Genomic DNA, 15,227 nt, shown 5'->3' with positions numbered 1-15,227 from the left:
AGCCTCAGTGACAGTGACATTAACACTTAATGCCTGGGAAGCCATACAGTTGGGGCTGTGAAACAAAGGATAGACAGGTCAGAACAGAACTGGTCTTAAGGTTGCTACTGTGAACAGAGGACACATAGGTAGAGAGAATGGAGATGGACTTCAGTATCCAGTCATGGCAAAGCCATTGCTTCCACCAGTATATACTCTGTCTTAAGCTTACTTTTCCCATGCTAACCTAAAGACTCCAGATGCTGTATTCCAGGTTACCAATAAATATTACCTTGGTTTGGGAAAAAGTGCCTTGCTTCACTGCAGTTACTCACTGTTTTTCATTGCTCCCTAAGAAGAAAAAAGCCTCTCTGGAGTCTGATCATGGTTGGATTTGCTGTGGAGAGCCTGGTGAAGAACTGTGTGCTAGAGCCTGAAGGCTCAGTGTAGGAAGTGTTCAGGTCATGTGGCCTCCCTTTGTGGAAAATTCTGGGCCCTGCAATAAAGGGATTAGTCCTAGGAAGCTGTTTGAAGGCCTGTGCCTAGTATGGACACTGTAAATCTGTGACAGAGATCTTCACTGATGATCCACCACAAGAGACAGTCTAGATTTAAGTAGATGGTGAACCAACACCCTTTCTGATTTAATTTGTGTGTTCAGTTTATGTTGTGAAACATCTGAATAACTATGTTGATTAGCTTTTCTGGACTTGGGCCCTATTTAGATTTCTGAAGTATTTCCATTTTAAAAGATGAGCAATGGAAAAAAAGGGTTAGTTACAAAAATTAAACAATGCAGACATTTGGAAGTATTCATTCAGGGTTATTCATGAATATTTCGTCTCAAGTTGGTTCTGGGTACTGAAAAATTAGTTGGCCTTTTTGATGATGTCACACTGTGAGTCAGTTTCTTATAGTGCCACAAAAATCACAGATTGCCACTATATTCATAGCAATTTACTGATTGCTTTGTCACTGCACCACTGATAAGAGGTATTGCTTTTGTTGCTGAATGTCCTAAATAGCTGTAGGAAAGGCATATAGTTCTGGGCCTTGAGGTGCTTTTTCCTACTGGACTATACATTTTTAAAGTAACTAACTTTTGGGCCTGTAACCCAGATCACACTAAATTAGACCAAAAAGCTCACCAGCATACAAATCTTTGAGTTTATCCTATTGGTCTTGTCATTGCAAATTCCCATTTGAAGATCAACAAAAACTTTATCATTATATCTCTTGATTGTGTAACACCATGAAAATGTCATTTAACTTGAATTGTGTAATGTTTATGTTTAGAAAGAGAACTGCCGACCTGATGGAAGGGAGCTAGGTGAATTCAGAACAACCACTGTCAACGTAGGTAAGTGTTTAATGTTGGGAAGTGCTGGTGACTGAATCGAATGGAGTCAGTTTTTATTCCTGGAGACTTTAATGAATGGCTGATCTATTTCCACAGAGCTTGATTTCAGAACCAGGGCTGACATTCTGTGTTGCACCTCAGAGAGGCACAGTACAAATTCTGTAGCCCAGGGATAGTTTTAAGCCATTGTTGCATCCTCTCATTCCGGGGCTACTCAGTAAACACCCTCGTTGCACCCCCAAAGCATAGTTTAAACAGCCATGGGTGGCTGTCTAAAATAAAGTAGTTTCCCTATCTGCCTCTGGGCCACAACATTTCCCTGAATCACTGTGGTCTCATTCCCAATGTGCCACTCCTGCCTCCAGCATTACTTCTAGGACACCTCTATGTCAGGACTTGCACGGGTGTGTCAGAAGGTGCATTATGGCTTTCACTGTTCCTACATTGGGGGAATTCTTCATGACCAAATCCAGGACATTTAGATCCCTTCTGTGCTGCTTTGGCCATTTTACCTGGCATAAAGGTAAATTTTCATCTAATAAAGTTTTGACTATTCCTAATTTAGAAAAAATGAATCCTTCAGAACCTGCTAATTAAAATAGAAATATAAAAAATGCATTAGTGAATTAAAACACAATTAAATGTAATTTCTGTGTATATAACCATTCAAAAATAAGTTTAGCCAAAAAAAAGAAAAAAGCCCTTACTTTTTGCAAGGTGAACTGAAGCTTTTGCTAGGTAAGTGCTAAAAACCAAATAGGACATTCCATCATTATGTATTTTTAAACCGGATCTATTGTCTTACTTCTTAAATAATTAACAAATGACAAGTCTAAAAATATATTTATTTAGTGGTACATTTCCCATTCTTTCCATGTAGTGAGAAGTTTGCCACTTTGCTTTGGCAAAAAGCAAATTAAGCCCCACAATATGTCCCTCCTGCCAAATCGTAGTGCATAAAGCAAATTGTGGTTCCCCAATGGTGGAAATCAAATTGCATCATTTAGCAAAATTGCCAGTTTCTCCTTTCTGGCCATCTGGGTTCACTCCTATGGTCTCTTTCACTTACTTTCTCTTTATTTTTAATCCATGTTGGATGCGCGTGTGTGCATGCACTCTGTCCATTTCTCTGCCTGCTCTGTTTTCATAATGGCTTCCACACTTCTACCTACTTTCTTCTTTATTCATTACACTCCTTTGGAGGGTGCTCCCCTATCTTCTGTCCTTCCTTTCATGAATTTGGTCTCACACCCAGTTCTTCTCTGTGGTTCTCCTTCCATTCCTCCTCTAGTCTCCCTGCTATATATGCAACTCCTATACTGTGAGTCTGCTCTGTTCATCACTTTTCTCTGATGTCCTAACATCGGCTGGAATGGAAAGTGCTTTTTTTTAATAAGTACGCTGCTAGATCTTTTTAGCACATCTAGGCTACAGCAGTTTCCCAATAAGAATATGATACTTAGACAAATGTCCTTCCTCATAAGAGTAGCCACAATAACTTCTCTAGCAGACTGCTGAAAGATTTTTGTTTTGCCTCACAAAACTGGAAGGGAATGTAAGTGATAGGGAACTGGACCAGAGGGGAAATACAAGGTAACCTTGTCTGTAAAACAGGCAAGATAGGGGAAAATGCAGGTATGTGCATTTTAATATATAATATAAATTCAGCAGTCTGTGAGGATATTATGGTTTCTCACAGAATCAAGTAGAAAAGCAGCATAAAAAAAGTCTTTGTGTTAGATTTGAAAAGTTCTGGGTAATCCAGTACTTTGAATCTCTGGTATTCCACTCACCCTTGGAATTTCCAAACATTTAAAATTCACCATATATTATGTAGTTCAATCTAAGTGAGTGGTATGGAAGCTAAAACTGGTAACTGTCCATGTGAAGATGGATATTGTGTTAAAGAGCTTTCTGAGGGAGCAGACTGATTTTATTATACACTTTCTCTTTTCAGGTTCAATTACTACTGCAGATGGCTCTGCCCTGGTGAAGTTGGGAAATACTACTGTAATTTGTGGCATTAAAGCGGTACGTTTACTTTTTTTAGAGACTGAGAAATAATAGTTAAGACTATGTTTTAGTCATGAGTATTTTTAGTAAAAGTCATGGACCGATCACAGGCAGTAAACAAAAATTCATGGCCCATGACCGGTCCATGACTTCTAGTATATACACCTGACTAAATCTTGGGGAGCGAGGTGGCCTGGGGGTACCGCGGGTGCTCTGGGGTGGGGGAGTGGCCTGGGGGGCAGCATGGGTGGTCTGGAGTTGTCTGGGGGGGTGCCGTGGGTGCCGGGGGGGGGTGCTGTGGGTGCAGGGGAGGGGAACTGGGACCCCTGCTGGTGCTGGGCGGGGGCAGGGCAGGACAGGCGGCACATAGCTTGGGACATCTGCTGGTGCTGGGGCAGGAGGGAGGAGGTTGGCGAGGCTGGCAGGCTCACTACCCAACTCTGCAGCTCCCTGAAAGTGGCGACATCCCTCAGCTGCTAGGCGGAGGTGTGGCCAGACAGGTTTGCATGCTGCCTCCGCCCCTAGCGCCAGCTCCACAGCTCCCATTGACCGGGAACTGCGGCCAGTGGAAGCTGCGGGAGGTAGTGCTTGCAGGCAGAGGCAGCGTGCAGAGCCCCCTGGCCACACCTCCCCCTAGGAGTTGAGGGATGTCACTGCTTCTAGGGAGGTAAGCGCTGCCCAGAGCCCTCACCCCCTCCCATGCCCCAGCCCTGAGCACCCCCTCCCCCCCAGCTTTTGCTGCCTCTTGGGGTCTGGGGCGGAGGGGAGAGGCAGGCTGGTGGCTGCTGCCAAATTCACAGAAAGTCACAGAATTCATGACTTCTGTGACAAACTTGCAGCCTTAATAATAGTTAATGTAACTTAGTTGATAAAGCCCCTACTTAGTAAGTTGAAATCAAGATGCCTGTCAAATACATGTACATTTTTTCACAGGACTTATTCTGAGGATTGACAATTACAGGTAGAATTGCACAAAGGATTTAGGGTACAATAGAGAGAAAGTGTGTGTGTGCATGCATTATTTGTGTAAAGAGTTTTTTGGCTCTTCTTAAAGAAAACAAAGACCTTATTTTTGTGTACTAATTATTTAGTTTTTGTGATGATTAGTGATCGTTGATAATGAAACAAATCCTCTTCTCTCAAGGGAGATGTTAATAAGTATAGCTGTGGAAAATCTAATTATAATAGTCTAACATAAAACAACAAGCAATTCACTGACGAAATGATAGTAAGTAGAGTAGCTGGAAAACCTAGCTTGGTTTATAAAAGCATTTTGACCAGACAAACCTTTGAGCCCTTATGGAAATAGGATTTCTAAATTATATTTAACATCTTTTAAAAAGTCTTTTTAAACCAGTTTGTAGATACAAGTTTTTCTTCTCTCTGAGTTTTTTGTTGTTTTTGCTTTTACAGGAGTTTGCAGAACCCCCAGCAGAGTCCAATAATAAGGGATATATCGGTAAGTTTTAGAGCTTTGTCAGTTTTCTGTCTTTTTAGAAAACAACAGCATTAGTTATTTGAGTTAAATGCTGTTAGTGAGTGGGAAGAATCCAGTGCAGTAGACATTTAAAACAAATAAATCACATTCAATAATTGCATTACAATGCGCAGAACCAGTTTAGGCAGATGAGACATGGGGACTGGCCTTTTTAGAGGTAGGCGACAGGTTAGCTAAGGAGCAGTAGTTGTGGGATTGAAGGTTTCTAGCAGCAGCACAAGGCAGAGGCACAAGGTGGGATTTGCTCTGCCTACCGCATGCTAGAAACCTCTCCTCATGGAAACTGCCTTTTCACTGCCAGTTCCAGCTCTAACGGCCAGATTACCAGGAAACAATGGGAGGAGCAAGCTATGTGAAGAGACAGCTAGGTGAGCTGATGTTCAGAGTAGGGCCAGCAGTAGATGGGAATGTACCAGAGAACTCTTGCTGGGGGTGAGATGGTTGTGGCAGTGGAAGGTGACGTCTGATGGTTCAGGAAGGGCGGCAATAAATTGTATGTTCCCTTGTGTCTTGATAATGCCCAAGAAAAAAATCAGCTTGACTTCAAAAATGGTGCGAGAGGGAATCACACAAATGAGACTTCTGCTGAAATTGAATCTAACTAATTAGGGATGATACCGATGTAGGCCCTGACCCTGGAAGGGAGCTTTGCAGGCAGACCCTTATTTCCACATGGAGTTCCAGTGAAATAAATGGGGTCCACTTATGAGCATCCCTTTGTGAGACTGAGGACTTACATTGTGAAAAGGTGGTTTAGTGTCTCTCCAAGATGTGATGTCTTTGGAGAATTTATTAGATTGTGTTCTTAGTTTTCTGTGATCGCAAATATTTTTTGCTTCTTTTATGTCCAAAATGGCAAATTTGGGCAATTAATAAAAGGAATGTATCATACCAGGAAAATCAAACTCCTGGAATGAAAAGATCAGAGTTGTTGTTTATCCAGTTATGGATATTAAGAAATAATTTGTGATTCATGATCTACATAGCAGGACTACAGGTAAAATGCTTTAATTTATTGTAGCTAGGAGTATATCTTTATTTCATTCTGTAAATGTACATGCTGTTTTATGAAACACTGACTAATAAATGATCTGTACCCTGAATCATATAATACTTTGTGTAATTTTGGAAGAAAAATCACTCAGACCAGTGTTCCCTCTATTTTTTTACATCCATGTGCGGAATGAATTTTCTTATGTGCCCTGATATGGAGATGATGTGTGACACATTGCCTTCATATTGGTGCACATAACAAAATTCATGTGGTGGGGGTGGGGGTGGGGTTGAGAGGTTCAGAGTGTGGGAGGGGGCTCAGGGTTGGGGCAGAGGGTTGGGGTGCGGGGGGGGAGGTGAGGGCTCTGGGGTGGGACCGAGGATGAAGGGTTCGGGGTGTGGGAAGAGGCTAAGGGCTGGGGAAGAGGGTTGGGTGCAGGGGGTGAGGGCCATGGGGTAGGGCTGGGGATGAGAGCCTTGGGGTGCAGGCTGCCCTGGGCCTGCGATGGGAGAGAGGACTCTCCCCAGCTGTCTTTCGCTGCAGCAGCTCAGGGCCGGGGAAGAGGCGCCTCTCACCAGCTGCAGTAGCTCCAGCTAGGCTGGGCTGGGCCAAGGTAGGGGCGCCTCTCCCCCTGCTGGAGCAGGTCCATGTTGGAGCCAGTAGGGAGGGGCTCCTCTCCCCCAGCCATGGCAAGTCCGTACTGGGGCCGGTGGGGAGAGGGGCACCTCTTCCCCACCACAGCAGGTTCATGCTGGGGGAGAGACATCTCTCCCTGCTGCAGTCCTGAGCAGGGCTTAATAGGCAGCTGCGTGGCTGCACAGCTTACAGGGAACTTAGATGCAGATTTGATTAATGTTAACAATTCATGATGTTGGCTTTCATTTGAGATGCATGGTACTAAGAAAGAACATAAAACTGCTATATGCATTTTTATTATTATAACAGACTGTATTTTTTCTTTGCTTAGTTCATAACTAAATATTTTTGATTTCTAGTTCCTAATGTGGATCTGCCACCCCTCTGTTCATCAAGATTTCGGCCCGGACCTCCTGGGGAAGAGGCTCAAGCAGCTAGCCAGTTCATTGCAGATGTGATTGAAAAGTGAGAACCATTATACTACAGTTCAATTATGAACACAGTTATGGGGAAGAATTTTATTTCTTAATTTTCTGTATCATTTTGTTTTAGTTCAGAAATAATAATGAAAGAAGATCTGTGCATTGCACATGGCAAGGTAAGAAAAGGTTTGGTGTTAATGGCAATGTCTCAGAGTGAAGGGGGATAATCATTTGTTAGCAGGTTTCAAGAAAATCCTTGCGCTTTTGGGCTACTATTCTTGTTTTTTTGTTAATTTTGGTACGTGCACACTCTTTGGGTTACATCCAAAGTATAAGGCGTACGTGATCGGATTACTGAAATCAATATCGATGGGTGTATCAACTATATTTTTGAAAACATTATGCTGTTTATGCAACTCCTAGAATGCTAAATACATTCTTGCTTTGTAGTGTTTGATTCAAGAACTCATTGCAACAGTGTCTTTAAATGCAAGAGCTTAGTAAGATTCAAAGAAGGAACAGGTGATGATATGGATAACTTGAATGTCCAGAGATAAAATAGCAAATGCAGAAGACAAATTTTGGAGGGTTTAAACCAGTCCCTAAATATTAGGCATTAGGATGAGATCGTCAGAAGGGGCAGATTATCCTACATCTGTGCACTGTGAGATTTGTGTTCCTTCTTTGAAGCATCTGGTGCTGAGCTCTCTCAGAGACAGGCTACTGAAGCTCGGGGACCGCTGGTCTGATCCAGTATGGCAATCCTGTGTTTGTCATCAGAGTTCGTATACAACTACTTTGTCTTCCCTACTTTTGTAGTAGGAATTGACTGTCTTTTTGAAGCACTGGATCTTGCATTTTTTAAAAACTATTAGGCCTGTCACGGGGGCCTGGCGGAGCCTGGTGAGTCAGTGCAGGGTTGGTGCACCCCATTACATGGTCATCAGGATTCCCTGTCAAGTCAAACAGTTGCGGTCGGAGGACTCAAGACTCCTGGCAGGGCCGAGCAACCAAGCAGTCCGTAGACCCTGGGGTGGGGCAGGGCAGTGGAAGGCTTGGACTCTGTGGGAGGGCAGAGCAAATGCTCAGTCTGTAGCCTCTGAGCCTCCTGGCTGGGGCAAACAATAGCAGTTGGGTTTATATTGGGAGTGCCTGGTAGACATGCCTAATGGCACGTGCAAGGCGAAATGCTGGGGGGAAGCAGGGGAACCCAGGCCCACCCTACTCCTCTGGGTTCCAACCTGTGAAGCAGTAAATGCCCTATTAAGGGTTCAAGCATTGGCTTCTAACACATTCCCTCAGTCACTTCTTACCATAAGGCCCATCTCAGGCATTTCCTTGGCTGGCAATGGCTCTGCATTCCCGTCAGTCTCCATGGTCAGCTGATCTGGGTCCAGGGTCCTGGCAGCCTGGAGAGTCAAAGGTCTTGGTGCATCAAATGTTCTTCCTCTTCCTCAGTCAGCCCCAACTGAACTGGGCTGCCTCCTTTTATTGTCCCTTCCACCTGGAGTATGTGCAGCAGGGGCAAGAGGCATGGTCTCCTGGGCCCACAGTGATTGGTCAGCCCCCTTGGCCCAGAGTGGTGTTGATACACCCTGTCACATGGCCAAATTTAGCAAAGCTGCAGGGAGGTGAAAAGGATACCCCTGTGGTGTGCCTGCCCTGCTCACTGCACCAATGGTCTGTTTACCCTTTGGAGTTTGTTTTGACTAGGATTTAAAGGTGTGTTGTCAGAAGGTGTTAGCTAAAGTTAACTAAAACTCCAGTTTGGACAAGGCAGTGTAGATGTTTAAAACATGCTAAGCTGGCCAGGTTGAACCCTGGCTTTCTGCTTTTCATTGAAAACCTGAAAAATGTTCGTGAAAATTTTTGGGAAAAAAAACTGTTTTTCATTTTTCAAAAATATGTTATGTTAAAAATACTTACAATTCTCCAGCCAGTTTTAAACCTGGATATCACTTACTTTTCCTAGAGGGATGACAAAGACCTTGAATTCCAAGGGGTGTGTTTTGTTTTTCCTTTGACAATAAAGAGGCATTTTGGGTAGGGAACAGAAGAGGTCCATGTTGCAACTTTGAGCCACACATCTTCAGTTCAGATTTTTGTACTGAAGTCCTCTCTCCGTTTTCCTACTTTTTAAACTGTATTGTCAATGCCTCTCGCCATGTTTAACTGCCGCTCATACTAGTGGACAGCAAACTTTATTTCAAACTGCAGATCCAATGCGCATGGAGGACTGATGGGCTGGATTTGGCTTGTGGACTGTTATGTTTTTATGGCCATGAAAAACACGTCATGGACCATGAAATAAGCACTTCCCTGTGAAATCCAGTGTCCTCATGTTCCTAGGATCACTCCAGCAAAGAGGGCTTCTAGCTTTGGCTGGGTTGGGGAGGGACAGGACTTGTCCATCCCTGCACTGCTGGGGAGGGAGTGGGGGGAGACTAGGCCCTTCTCCAGGTGCCTCCCCTTGCTGCAGGACACTCTGGGACTGGGCAGCGGCCCCAGAGGTTCCTGCAGCTGGAGGAGGCTTCTGGAGTTGCATTCAATCTTCCCTGTACTGCTGGGAGCGCCCCAGCAAAGGGGGCTCCTAGCTGCTAGTCTGAGCAGGGCTGTGGGAGGATAGGACTTGCTCTTTCCCTGCAGGGCTGCTCTTGGGTCTCCCCCAGCTGCAGATAGTTCCGCACTCTCTCATCCCCACTCTGTTCAGCTCTGAAGGCAGCACAGAAGTGAGGGTGGCAATCCCATGACCCCCTACAACAGGCTTGTGACCCCTCCATCCACAATTCTTTTTTGGGTTGCAACCCCCTGACATTTCAGATTTAAACATCTGAAAACACGATATTTACCAATTTTCAAATCCTACAGCCCTGAAATTGATCACAGTGGACCGTGAATTTGGTAGGGCCCTAGTTATGTTTAATAGCTCAAGTGTAAAAAGTCCACATATACTTTTTTCTGACATACTAAATATTAATTGAATTTCTCACCCATGTTTTTTTAGTGGAGGCAGAAGTCAGTTTTTTTGTTGATAAAATACAACACAGTGGCTGACTACAACTGCTATTTGAACATAAATAACTCCTTTTAAAAAAAATTGATTTTTTCTGACATGACCATAATGCATAAATGTCTGGGATGTTCTTTGCTGCCCACTCGGTACAATTGCTTCCTCAGCCACTTCTTAGCAACATCAATCCTAATAATCTGGTGCTATGCTTAGGGAATTGGGTTGGGGGTAACTCAAAGGCTATGTATTCATATTTGTTATTAAAGGATCAGAGGATGATTCTCTAGCTTAATGTGTATTACCATTGGCCTGTAACCTGAATTAGTGTGATACCGGCAGTTCAAAGGCTGTATCAGATCTCACACATGCAAACTTTGTTTCTTAGCTTGCTTGGGTTCTATACTGCGATTTCATATGCTTGGACTATGACGGAAACATTTTGGATGCCTGCACATTTGCTTTGCTAGCAGCTTTAAAGAATGGTAAGTGTTCTGTAACACACAATTGTTAAGCACGGTACATTCATAGGATAAATGTGTTAGTAGGAATCTGAATCATGGTGAACAGTCTGTTGCTGATTTTAATTTCCCCAAGAACAGAATATTTCAGCAGTTAAAACCCCCATCTTTTTATTGAACTACTGAAGCAATAATACAAAGAAGAAATATGTCACTAAATTGATGTCATAGATTTGTATACATGTTATTGATCAGGTTGTGGGCTACCTTACTTACATATGCTTCTTGCACATTGTATTCATCTATTATAAGACTGATAGCCATTCCACCAGATACCTTAGTTTTTCAGAGCAATGGTATTTGCCTGCAGCGTACCAGTTTGGACACTCCACTATTGATCATAAGCAAAATTGTAATATTCAGTACACCAACATCTAAATGAAATGTTACCTGTTCATGTTACTTAGTGTAAGAAAACTTAAGTTTTTATTTAATCACTTATATTTTGTGTGATGCAAACAGGAAAAATATTTAAAATTTATGACTTGTTCACATTTATCACTGAAGAGATCACAAAAGCAGGATCACAGAGGAATAGAGAGAAGCGATGTAGTGATTGGAAAAAGACATACTATTATGGGATTTTTTTTGTTCAATGTTGTACGGATAAGGTACTTGCAATGTAGAAAGTGCCAGTATGGTGGTGTTTTTTTTTTTTAATTTCAAATGTATTTTTTTTTACAAGTGATCATTTATATTTGACTGACTCAGAACAAAATAATGGGGTCAAAAAGGATAAGAGTGGCATCTGTTATTTTTATAGAAAACAGGTGTCCCACATTGTCTGATTTGGGACCTGCAGTCAGTAGGAATTGCAGTTGCTCAGTCCCATAGAGATTGGTGGATGTTAACAGAACAGTTCATAAAGTATTCCTTTGGGGATAAAGCCTAAATTATCTTCAGTCAGTTTAAAATCATACGATTAATTGGCCTCTTCTCTTTCAGTACAGTTGCCAAAAGTTACTATAAATGAAGAAACAGGTTTGGCAGAAGTTGATTTAAAACAGACAAATCCTTTGAATATCAGAAAGCATCCAGTCGCTACATCGTTTGCTGTATTTGATGAGTAAGTTGGTAACTGATAAAATGTATACTTGTTTAAAAAAAATTGTTTCGTGACACACACACTGGTGAAAAACTGACAGTGTTGCCAAGAAGCTGTTATGTCAAAATCCTCAAGCAGTTATGTCAGTGCACCTCATGGACCAGCCAGACTTTTCAGCTACTCTAATTCAGGGCTGCTTATTTTGAACTGTTACGTAGTTTTATAATATGAACAAATGACCACCAGAACAGAATTGATATTACCAAACTTTTCCCTGCAACTGAAGCCAGATTTGATCTCCAGATTTCACAGCTTAGCCATATGGAAAGTATTTTAATATTAAAATGTACTTGAGAGGTGTAGCTGCATGATGTTATTGTATTTATATACCTTTCATCCCAAAGAGCTTTACTAACACAAACTAACATGTACAAATCACTACATTGACTATTAAAATGCAAATACCTCTGGCCTACAAGGTGACAATTTTTCAATAGCTCATAGCAACAGTTCACAAGAGTTTCAGAACAGAAAGTAAAGAACTTATCCAGGGATTGACATAGATGGAACGTCATTACTCTCCAAGTTAACATCCTTAGACCTAAAAAGGTTGCATGTTGTCAGGCTCTTTATTTTGAAATCTATCTAAAAGGCTCCTTAACTTGAAATCTTTCTTGTTGTTTTTTCCACTAAAATAGCAGGATTGGGGTACAAGTGGTTCCCCAGGCCAGACTTTGCCTCTTGAGCAGAAGAGTTTTGTTGTCACCAGCACTTCCTAATTGTTATAGCCCATGCTAAAACATTTCTGGCAAGCCCAGAATTACGGAGGCTGTTAATTCCCAAAGGGTAAATGTAAAGTCTTTTTCACTCTTCAGGGATTCATCTGCTATAAATTGCTTGTAGACGGTTTTCAGTTACTTCAGGCCCTAGCATCTTTTTGTCAATAGTAAAATGGAAGTGTGTAAGCTTCTAAGTATAATAACTACCAGCTAAGAGAGGTTCTAAAACTAGCTGCAGAGCAGTGCTGATAGTATGCTGCATCTCTTTTCAATAGCCACAGTCAACAGAAAGATATCTTTCTGTTTGTCCTCTCAAAAGTATTTACAGGCAGTTCCTTAATATCATTAATGTGGGAGAAAGGATTGGAAAACATGGTATACAAATACCTAAACAGTAAGAACTCTTTGGATGAACGGCAGTGTGTGCAAAGCAGTAGTAACACTTAGGAGTGTGTGCCTATGGCATAAAAACATCAATCAGCAACTGGAAAAGTGGCACTGGAAAAATGAACAATGAAAGAACCTCCTTCCGTCCCTTCACTGAAATTGTCTCATGTAGAACAAGCAAATGTTGTTTGCAGGTTTTCTTTATCAGTAACCTGGGATGGGGAGGGAGGGAAGGAGCGGATACCCTGGGTTAGGGGATTATGTACTGAGATCGAGTTGTTCTGTTCACTACTTAAAGTTGAGGCAACTGCCCACTTTTTATGATGCAGATAATATGAAAAGCATTACCACATCATAGAACTCCCCACTTAGTTGCAAGTAACATGTAGAATAAATGCATTCCTTTGGCAGAGTGTCACTATATTCAGTAGATCAAATTTAATTACCTGGACTCTAAAATACACTTTTTTTGAACAGTGTGGAATTGGGAATTCACAGCAGACATTCCCAATAATAATTTGCATTATTTATAAACATTTTGCACGTTCAAAAAGGTTATGCTAAGATATGGATAAGGCTGTATATAATGACCATGATTTCTGAGAGAAACTGTGCGTGTTTAAGGGTTTTAGTAAAAGTTGAGGTCTTTGTCATCTTGTCCCATTGACTCCTTTATGAACTTTTATTATTTGGCTCTGTATCTGTCCCTTGTAGTACAGGTTTCTCAAGGACTAAACTATTTGATATTATTAAATGGTTCCAACAATTTTTATTGTGGAATAAATGATATTTAGTCAATTTTTCCTTTAAATATTATGAATGTTGCATTATTTGCTGTGGAAAAAACTAATTTTGGGTCTCAAGAAATCAATACCCTTCATCGCAGGGGTAATATTTTTGATCGCTTCCTTGATTGAACAGTGTAGTAGATCAAAATACAGTCCTTGATTCTCTTTCAAAGGGTTCACTAAAAATAAATATACATGCAAATAAGAGAAATGGGTTTTATAAGTACATCTACAGCAAACGGATATAATGGTGTTTCCACTTAGTTTTCTGGTAACAGTAAACAATCTTACAGCATGTAGTCACTGGTTTAAAAGATTTGTTTTACTGTCTGAGTGTTACTGTAGTAGCTGTTTTAGTGCTGTCAATTGTCGTTTCCTGATAAGGGCATACATTTTTAAAACCGCTACATTTAAATTTTATTTCTATTTACAAACCTTCAAACATCCAATTGAGTTCAACATTGAAGTTCAGTAAGGGTTTTCTTCTCCCCATGTTCTTTCAATTAGGGCATCCTGATGACAGAACAGTGGATGTTTATAGAATGCTTCCAGAAGTGCTATATTCAGCTAAAAAAATACTTACTATAAATAAAACCTTTAAAAAAGTTAGCCTAAGTGACCTGGACAAATTCATCTTAGATTAACCTTTTTCTAGTTGATTGTTTTGTATGTGAAGGTCCAGTAGCTTGTAGACAAACATCTCACCCACCTCTGGATTCTTTTATTTTAAAGCACAATACTCATTGTTGATCCGACGGCAGAAGAGGAGGAGCTGGCAACTGGAACTGTAACCATTGTAATGGATGAAGAAGGCAGACTATGTTCTGTTCATAAGCCAGGTACTTTGCAAAATTACAACAAGTTAATTTGACACGCAACACATTTAAAATTAAACGGTTGGAATCAAATTCTACCTACAGATGGCTGTTATTTCAATAGTACATGCTGCACAGTAACATTACTGGCCTTTAGCATGTACTGCCCTCTTAATACTGTACCTGTGTCAGACAGTGCTCTCAAAACAAGTAACGTTTTTCTTCACTCTTAGGGTATGTCTACACAATGGGATTATTCCGATTTTACATAAACCGGTTTTGTAAAACATTGTATAAAGTCGAGTGCACGCAGCCACACTAAGCACATTAATTCGTCCATGGTGTGCGTCCATGTACCGAGGCTGGCGTCGATTTCCAGAGCGTTGCACTGTGGGTAGCTATCCCGTAGCTATCCCATAGTTCCTGCAGTCTCCCCTGCCCATTGGAATTCTGGGTTGAGATCCCAATGCAAAAACAGTGTCACAGGTGATTCTGGGTAAATGTCGTCACTCAATCCTTCCTCCGTGAATGCAATGGCAGACAATCATTTTGCGCCCGTTTTCCCTGGATTGCTCTGGCAGATGCCATAGCATGACAACCGTGGAGCCCGTTTTGCCTTTTGTCACTGTCATCATATGTGTACTGGATGCTGCTGACAGGCCGGTACTGCAGTGCTACACAGCAGCATTCATTTGCCTTTGCAAGGTAGCAGAGACGATTATCATCCCTATTGCACCGTCTGCCATGCCATTATAAATTGGCGATGAGATCACGGTTATCAGTCGTTCTGTACCGTCTGCTGCTGTCATGGGTGCTCCTGGGTGACCTTCACTGAGGTCGGCCGGGGGCGCAAAGAGAAATCCCTGGGTCATTCCCTTCTTTATGTTTTATCTAAAAAGAGTCAGTCCTGCTTAGAATATGGGGCAAGTCTACTAGAGAACCAGAGAGCACAGCTGCTCCAGGTCAGAGCCCCAGAGATCCCG

The 15,227-nt window shown here is 41.9% G+C and overlaps 1 protein-coding gene across 3 annotated transcripts in view; it reads left to right on the top strand.

Moving 5' to 3' along the window:
• Positions 1-15,227, top strand: part of EXOSC8 (exosome component 8) — a 60,019-nt gene that overhangs the window by 6,612 nt on the left and 38,180 nt on the right. For all 3 annotated transcript variants that reach the window (XM_032805915.2, XM_032805916.2, XM_075061624.1), the window contains exons 3-10: positions 1,276-1,339; positions 3,297-3,370; positions 4,766-4,811; positions 6,840-6,945; positions 7,033-7,078; positions 10,298-10,394; positions 11,376-11,496; positions 14,162-14,268. In XM_032805915.2, the coding sequence (XP_032661806.1) occupies positions 1,276-1,339; positions 3,297-3,370; positions 4,766-4,811; positions 6,840-6,945; positions 7,033-7,078; positions 10,298-10,394; positions 11,376-11,496; positions 14,162-14,268 (661 nt within the window). The remainder of the gene's footprint in view (positions 1-1,275; positions 1,340-3,296; positions 3,371-4,765; positions 4,812-6,839; positions 6,946-7,032; positions 7,079-10,297; positions 10,395-11,375; positions 11,497-14,161; positions 14,269-15,227) is intronic.

The sequence above is a fragment of the Chelonoidis abingdonii genome, chromosome 1 (genome assembly GCF_003597395.2).
Source record: "Chelonoidis abingdonii isolate Lonesome George chromosome 1, CheloAbing_2.0, whole genome shotgun sequence".
NCBI classification, from domain to species: Eukaryota; Metazoa; Chordata; order Testudines; family Testudinidae; genus Chelonoidis; species Chelonoidis abingdonii.
Note: the sequence above shows the minus strand (reverse complement) of the source record. Positions and strands in the feature narration are given on the sequence as shown.